At 43.3% G+C, this 8940-nt stretch overlaps 1 protein-coding gene across 1 annotated transcript; it reads left to right on the top strand.

The window, feature by feature from the left end:
* Nucleotides 1–788: 788 nt before the first annotated feature.
* On the top strand, nt 789–3031 carry LOC310864803 (titin-like; the record flags this gene model as incomplete). The annotated part of the gene is made up of 4 exons (XM_083773589.1): nt 789–1003; nt 1447–1722; nt 2115–2387; nt 2709–3031. The coding sequence occupies exons 1-4, from the start codon at nt 802–804 to the stop codon at nt 3029–3031; spliced, it is 1074 nt and encodes a 357-aa protein (XP_083629715.1). The 5' UTR covers nt 789–801.
* Nucleotides 3032–8940: the final 5909 nt, after the last annotated feature.

The raw sequence follows: 8940 nt of genomic DNA, 5'->3' as shown, positions 1-8940 counted from the left end.
AATTCTATAACATTGGTCATCATTCTATATCATTGGTCATCATTCTATATCATTGGTCATAATTCTATAACATTGGTCATCATTCTATAGCATTGGTCGTCATTCTATAGCATTGGTCATCATTCTATAGCATTGGTCGTCATTCTATAGCATTGGTCATCATTCTATAGCATTGGTCATCATTCTATAGCATTGGTCATCATTCTATAGTGTTATAGTGTTTCTATAGTGTTATAGTGTTATACTAAACTAAACTAAACTAAACTAAATCTATATATCATACCATTACATTAAACTAAATCTATATATCATACCATTACATTAAACTAAATCTATATATCATACCATTACATTAAACTAAATCTATATATCATACCATTACATTAAACTAAATCTATATATCATACCATTACATTAAACTAAATCTATATATCATACCATTACATTAAACTACATCTATATATCATACCAGTACATTAAACTAAATCTATATATCATAAAGTACATCTTTATTTTATGTTTTCTCACAATAAAAGGTATTATGTTCATGGATCACCAGGATCCTGGATAGTTTCAAGGCTAAAATAAATAAATCACTATGGAAAAAAAGGAATGGCCGATTTTTCAGTGGAACCAGAAAACCACTCCCACTGCTGTGTCCTGTTCCACTATATATTCCACTACATGGTCTAAATCAAACACATTACTGATCCATGTGTTTGTGTAGAGAGACCTCCAGCTGTTCTGACCGTTCTGCCCAACCCAGCATTCACTGGAGAGACTGTTACGTTCACATGTGACATGAATGAAGGAGAGAAGGACTGGTCTTATTCCATAGACAGAGATGGTACTAACTATAAAACATACTCTGGTCAGAATCCTTATGCATTCAAAACAACGCCACAGAACACAAGGTCCAGTGGTGAATACCAGTGTACCGGTCGTCTTACAGGTAATGACCAGGTTGTGAAACAAAGTGATAAAGTCACCTTGGTGGTATCAGGTAAGTCATATAATTTACTCATCACACTGACATTGTGTTTGTGTTATGATCATTCATGGTCAAAGGTTTAACACATTTAGAGCCATACACGTTCATGTACGGTTTATAAAACCCAGCACTTTAATGCCAATTCCGTGTATGTCCGTGTTACGATCTTAATTACAGTACGCCTCATCTGTGTTATATTTACCGCATATCAATGAGACACGCTCCATAGTGCTTGCAGCACACTGTTATCTATGTGTGTGTGTGTGTGTGTGTGTGTGTGTGTGTGTGTGTGTGTACTGTGTACGTGCGTGCATGCGTGCGTGTGCGTGTGCGTGTGCGTGTGTGTGCGTGTCGGTGTGTGAAATAATATTTTTCCCATGTTTTTGCCAGTTGAGAGAAATACAGACCCTCAATAGTTTCACAGTTGAAATTCATTTCTCTGTCATAAATAACAGCTCAACCAAAGCCTACGCTGGAATCAGAGAGACTCAGTGTACTGGAATTAAATCCAGTGACTCTCACCTGTAAAGTGGAGAGTATAGCTTCATGGAACATTTACTGGTACCGAGACAAGAGAGACTCTAAACCAGTGACGACGGTGACAACACAGACAACCTACACATTCAGGCCCACTGGAGTCTCAGAGAGTGGAAAATACTGGTGTCGAGGAGGGAGAGGAAACCCAACATACTACACACAGTACAGCAACAATGTTTATGTCACTGTCTCTGGTGAGTTAAAATATACTGTACTCTATAATTCCTTTTATACAACAGGTAGTTCCAATCAAGCAATGTGATTGGTAGAAAAGGGCTCTCCAGCTGTGGTCAAGACTCAAATGAGTATGACAGCACCCTTAGCAGTTCTCAATTTAAAGATTTGAGAATGCCGAAACACAACATAAATATCCTTTTTTCTTTTTTTTGTAATTAAAGATGTTTTTTAATTTACTCGAAATTAAATAAAATAAAAGTTAGGATATGTTGTTTCGCAGGTTCACTGAACTGAACTAAACTGAACGTGTGTGTGTGTGTGTGTGTGTGTGTGTGTGTGTGTGTGTGTGTGTGTGTGTGTGTGTGTGTGTGTGTGTGTGTGTGTGTGTGTGTGTGTGTGTGTTCTACAGAGGCACCTGTTCCTGTTCTCAGCAGACACCCTGACAGGCCTGAGACTTTCATTGGAGAGACTCTTACTCTGAAGTGTATGATACCAGAAAGTTCTTCTGACTGGACATCTTACACATGGCTGAAGGATAATAAAGCTGTGTCTTCCAGTGAAAAATCTGAATACATTTTAGGTCCTTCTGTAAATCCCTGTGGTGAATACCAGTGTGCAGGTCCACGGAATCATGACGTACAATATTCCAAATACAGCAACACCATCACAGTGTCTTTCAAAGGTATGCATAGGATCAATAGGAATAGAAGTTAAGCCCCAGAGACATTCACACAAAGTACCTTGAGATAGTATACTAGTCTCTGAATAGCAGGCATTTGTCATGATCTGTCTCCCAATTCAAGTGTGTCATGCATTTCATTGTTTAAGACTTTGTTCCAATCCTAATTAATGTTATTTTGTTGCTATGATTCTCTACTTCCATATGAAATGGAAACAAATAAATACATTTCAAAACACCAGGTTTTGTCATAACCAACCACCTTTCTACAAATGCTGAGCCAGTGTATTTATTTTATGTTTTTCTCTCTAATGTGAACAACAGATCAACCAAAGGCCACACTGACAGCTGAGCAGACAGTCATCCCAGCAGGGGGCAGTGTTGCACTGAGCTGCTCTGTGGAGGGTTCTGGATGGAACTACTCCTGGTACCAATGCTCTGACTCTACTGGACCAATCACAGCGTCAGATGGTGGTCACGACTCTGACTCTACTGGACCAATCAGAGAGTTAGAGGGTGGTCAGTACTCTACTGGACCAATCACAGTGTCAGAGGGAGTCTACAGGTGCAGAGGAGGGAGAGGAGAACCAGTTTACTACTCTCAGTTCAGTGATGCTCTTACCTTGAACACAACTGATGGTGAGTAATTATCTCCGCCAGGCCGAGCGGTCGGGAGGCGGAGATTATATGTGTTCATCCCCATTCATGTGTCCGTCTGTCTGTCTGTCTGTCTGTCTGTCTGTGAGCAGCTAATCTTGGACACCAATTGGACCGATCGGTGTCATCATTTGCTTGCACACTCCCCAGTTGTGGCTATCAAGGAAGACGCACCATCCCAAATTGGTGGCAATTCCAGGCCACTTTCATTCATTCTTCCATTCTAATTGGCTACGATTGCCTGACAAATGTTGTGAGAGGGGCCTCTAAACAACACTGTCACGTAACGGCACGTGAAATGCTACAAATGCCACTGAATATAATTCATCATCAACAACAAATTATCTTGTACTGTAAGTCATGTGACAAGGACCATCAAAACACTAAATGCCAATTATGCCATATATCATGTTTGTAGATTATACTGAATGTGTACTGTAGACCTATTTATGAAGGTATACCGTAACTAAAATGTTATTGTCTTTGCCGGTCCTGTCTCAACGTTCAGTGTCTCCTATGCCTGCAGGACTGAGTGAACTACATTACAGTGAAATAATGTCCGATATTGGGCAATAAAATGACGGATACATCAATAATTAAAAACAATATAACATGTTTACAATGTACTAGTTTGTGCTTAATCAAACAGTGCTTTACTGGCCTTGTTATGCAAGCGCACTGGTGAGATGATTTGGGAGCACATGAGTGTGACATCAGATGCCTATATAATCACTGATATTATAAAAATAAAATGTAGGCATAAATGGACTGCACGCCTTTATTTCCAAGTGACAATGACAAGCATACAGCTTGCCTATTTGCAATTGTAGGCTATAGGTGTAAACTAAGGGCTTAATCATTCACCATTTAAATAAGTGCTTTGACAGTTCAGATAAAAGCGGGAGTCGGGAGGTCGGGACCGCGGCGTGCGTCGCCAGAACATACCAGCACACATGCAAGCCTTCATCCATATGTTTATGATTCGTTCATCAATGATCAAATCACTCCATAAACGTTGATTATGACTGCCTTGACGACATTGTAGTAGCCTATCTCTCATGCAGGCATCACTCACCCACAACACTTATCACAGCAGTGCGCAGTCTCACTGATCGCCTTCGCCGTGCACTGCGCACGAATGGGTAAAATTAATATAGGCCTAGTCTACAAACGTATTCCATTCATGGCGATGTGTCATGTAGCCTTGAGGTGCGTGCGTGCGTGTGTGCGTGGACATGACAGCAAGGCAACAAAATTAAGGAAGGATCAGCTGTTTGCGATCACTTTATAAATGCCGTGGCGACGTGAGTGTAGGCCTACTACAAAACCAACAATCTAATTTGGGGCAGATTTTACACTCAATTGATGTATATTATGTCTGTTTATGAGTCTGGCGTAGAGGATTTCATTCTGTGCAGGAAATATTGTCAATACATTTCAATAAATGTGCTCCGCGCTCCGTTTGTACTCGCCCAATAAATATGTCCAAAGACGTGGAGTGAGATATTGACCTCTAGTTATCCATGTAAAAGTTCTGGCAGAAAACGCTTGTTTATTCAAATATGTCTCATCTTTTCAAACATCTCTCATATATTTTCACGGGCCTGTACACAAACGACATTTTCTGAGGGCGAGGGGTCTGGAATTACAGCTGGACTTCCAATTATTAGTCACTCGCAGGGCAGAGTTTTCTGCTGCAGCCTAGGCTCCAGAGTCACAGGCACGACGCGCACAGTGCGTTCCATTCTCTGCAGCTGTTAGAAATGAATTAATATCAAACCAAAAGAGCGTGTTTCATAAGGGTGCCTCATTTTACATGTGTAGGTTACATTAATGATTATAAAAAAAGACTTCGGCCACATCAACAACTATAATTTGCCTAATAACTTAGTGTCCATGCATTGACTGGCACTGACGCTGAATTACGGCGACGAGGCGACAGCAGCATTGTCGGACCGCCTCCGCCCAGGAAAGCAAACAGAACATGGCGCCGGTGAGAGTCCTAGCAAGTTGGTTCGTAAAAAAACATCTGGAAATACTGCTGTTTGGCAGCATTTCGGGTTCCAGCCAAATAAAAAAGGCTGATAATCGCGATATTATTCACGGCATCAATACCGATATCAAAAAATCAATATCGCCGAAGCCTAATCGAAACGCCTTAAGGCGAGACACTTATTTTTTTAAACGAGTTATCCTGACAAAACAAAATAATAAATGTCATCTTTGAGTTGCTCTGCTGATGCTACCTTCTCTCCCCTCCTCCTGTCTGTGTGTAAAGAGGTTTCATCTGAATATGAGGAGAGGAGATCCAGTCTGGTTCAGGAGGAACCACAACCTCCACAGATTAAAGAGGAACAGGAAGAGGAGACTGGTGAGTCAACTTAAACATTACTACGTAGGAAGATGTGGTGTGATACTTATATTAATAAGATAATTTATATTTTTATTAGTATTATTCTCAGAATCCACTACTCCTGAATGAAGTGTCTGGTGCTGGGAGTCTGGTCCAACGCACAGGTCCTGGCTGTACTCGTGGTGAGAGCAGGAGTGGACCTGGTGAGACGTAGGAGGGGCCCGGACTGGAGTCAACCCACAGAGCCTAGTCCCTCCACCTGGTCTTTCCCTAGTGGGTCTGATCGAGGGTAGCCTCGGAAACCCAGACGTTTTTATTTCCAGGGAGAGAAAAAAAGTCTGGGGCAGAGTCCACTTCAATTCGGCATACAGTTGCGCAAACGTCGGTCTCTCTCTGCTGATTTCTGATCGTCTGCACCTTTGTTAAATTGACGCACACACGTACACACACACACACTCCTCTCTGTCGCTCGAATTAATTAGTCTCATGTCCTGCAGTCTAGTTTTGATGGTAGCTACTGGGACGTAAGTCGGGACTTACTCGGCTCACTCGGCTGGGTCACCCGAGTGAGGGGTATGATGTTTGCGAGACCCTGAACCCCGATGACCTTGGGATACATCACTGAGGATACCATGTGCATCTATGTGATGTATTTTCGTTCTTTCATTCTAACGAGACTAACGATAAATATATAGTTTGGTAACTCATGTTACCCCAAAAGACAGACAGACACACAGCATGTTTGAACCCATAATCATGTATATATTCTCAAGTGTTTTTAATTTATTTATTTATTTCAAACAGCAAGGCTAACTTACAGATTGACTAACTTTTTGATTATTGATAATGGACCCATCCGTGGAACTGCAGGTGGTCCCATGGATGCACTAGGCCAGCGGTTCCCAAAGTGGGGTCCGCGGACCCCTAGGGGTACGCAACGCATAGCCAGGGGGTACCCAAGCCCCCTCAAAAAAAAAAAAAAAAAAAAAAAAAAGGTTTCTTTTTTTTTTTTTTTTTTTGAGGGGGCTTGTGAATCATGGTGTGTGTGTGATATGAAATGTCCAGTACCTCCCCAGTGCCTCCCCAAGTGCCACCCCAGTGTCTTCCCTGCAGTGTCTGCCCAGTGCCTCCCCAATGTCTCCCCAGTGGCTGCAGTTTCTCCCCAGTGCCTCCCCAGTGCCTCCTGCAGTGTCCCCTCAGTGCTTCCCCAGTGCCTCCCCAGTGACTCCCCAGTGTCCCCCTGAGTGCCTCCCCAGTGTCCCCCCAGTGCCTCCCCAGTGTCCCCCTTAGTGCCTCCCCAGTGTCTCCCCAGTGTCTCCCCAGTGTCTCCCCAGTGCCTCCCCAGTGTCTCCCCAGTGTCTCCCCAGTGTCCCCTCAGTGCCTCCCCAGTGCCTCCCCAGTGTCCCCCTGAGTGCCTCCCCATGCTCCCCAGTGTCTCCCCAGTGTCCCCCTGAGTGCCTCCCCATGCTCCCCAGTGTCTCCCCAGTGCCTCCCCAGTGTCTCCCCAGTGCCTTCCCAGTGCCTCCCCAGTGTCCCCCTGAGTGCCTCCCCAGTGACCAGCCGAGTGCCTCCCCAGTGCCTACCCAGTGTCCCCCTGAGTGCCTCCCCATGCTCCCCAGTGTCTCCCCAGTGCCTCCCCAGTGTCTCCCCAGTGCCTCCCCAGTGCCTTCCCAGTGCCTCCCCAGTGTCCCCTCAGTGCCTTCCCAGTGCCTCCCCAGTGTCCACTCAGTGCCTCCCCAGTGTCCCCCTGAGTGCCTCCCCAGTGTCCCCCCCGAGTGCCTCCCCAGTGCCTCCCTGAGTGCCTCCCGAGTGCCTCCCCAGTGTCTCCCCAGTGCCTCCCCAGTGCCTCCCCAGTGCCTGCCCAGTGTCCCCCCAGTGTCTCCAATAGCAATACAAGAGCAATAATACAAATCAATCTTAATTTATTAATCTTATTCATTAATTATTGAATCAAATTAATTAATTAATCAAAATGTTCGACGCAAGAAGGCCCCCCTGCAGCCTGCGCCCAGCACCATGCCAAAGCTTTTTCCTGCAGGAAACACTGCTTGTGGTTGTAAATATATTGTTATCTGTGTTGCGAGTATGAGGGGGTACCTGGAAAAATATCTACCCCAAAAGGGGTACCTGGTCCAAAAAAGTTTGGGAACCCCTGCACTAGGCTACTGTACTGTAAATTGGTGCCATTTAATTTACTTTGTTTGCATAATACGTGCTCGATTCAGTATTTAGATATTTTATATTTTATTATCAGACCAGCCCATTGTAACTACAAACTCCATTTTAACCATCGTAGATGCACAGAAAACACCCATCCCTGGTTCTAGTGACTGATATTGTCCTTCCTTAGAGAGGGACAGCCATAGCTGAATGGGTAGAGAGCCCGTCTAGGAAACGGAATGTGCAACAGTGATGTTAGGTCTGCAGTGGGTCCCAGGACCCACGGGTGGGAGTCTTAATAAAAATGGTATTTTTTTTTAAATTGTAATTGTTTGATAATATTGCATTTATACAAATCATGCATCAACTAAAGATTAAGACCTGGAGTCACCACTACACACTATATGTATGACACACTCAAACATCATTGTATTTTTGGAACATGTTTGTTGAAACTTCCAACAAACCAGTTTGAGTTTGTGTCAATTGTTTACAGGTTTCTTTTCTTTTTTTCTTGTAGTGTCATTTTGTCATAACCTTCTGTTGAACATTATGCAAATGCAACATTATAATCAATACAAACACAAGATGTCTTCTAAAATCTTTACTTGGACAAGTAAGTAAATGTTCGTCCAAATGACCAGTGGCTCAAAAATGTAACGTCAAGCCCTGAAAACTGTCTTTGATTAGAAATGGAGAAGATGATATTCCTCCAAAAATGCAAAGTTCAAACATTAAATGTTTTTCTCTCTTTGTGTCTTTTTTTTTCTGTAGCCGGCACCTCAACTCAACACATGAAAACACAAGCTGATCTAGAGGACTGTGGAACATCACAACCAACTAGTGATGACCAGCTCCTCTCTTCACACTGTTCTGAATCTGACACTGAAGACAGTGATGAGTGGCAGGAGCACAGTGAAGGTCAGTCAACTTTAAACACACTGAAATCACACAAGACAAATGTGGAAGGACAAAGATTGTCTTTGAGCAGCAAGCTGTACAATGACCTGAAATCATCAAAACAAACTCACTCCATGAGGAGCCACACAGGGAAGAAACGCTTTAGTTGTACAGACTGTGGCAAATGTTTTAATCGTAAGGCAAATATGACGACGCACACAAGGATTCATACAGGGGAAAAACCCTTTACTTGTAACGTCTGTGGCAAAGGCTTTGCTGAGAGTGGTAAACTGCAAATACACATGAGGACTCATACAGGGGAAAAGCCCTTTACTTGTAACGTGTGTGGTAAAGGCTTTACTCATAGTGGTGGTCTAAAATCACACATGATTACTCATACAGGGGAAAAGCCCTTTACTTGTAACGTGTGTGGTAAAGGCTGTACTCATAGTGGTGACCTAAAAAAACACATGAGGACTCATACAG

The sequence above is a fragment of the Protomyctophum parallelum genome, assembly GCF_964188405.1.
Source record: "Protomyctophum parallelum genome assembly, chromosome: 9".
NCBI lineage: Eukaryota > Metazoa > Chordata > Actinopteri > Myctophiformes > Myctophidae > Protomyctophum > Protomyctophum parallelum.
The sequence above is the reverse complement of the archived record's forward strand: the minus strand, read 5'-3'. Positions and strand labels throughout refer to the sequence as shown.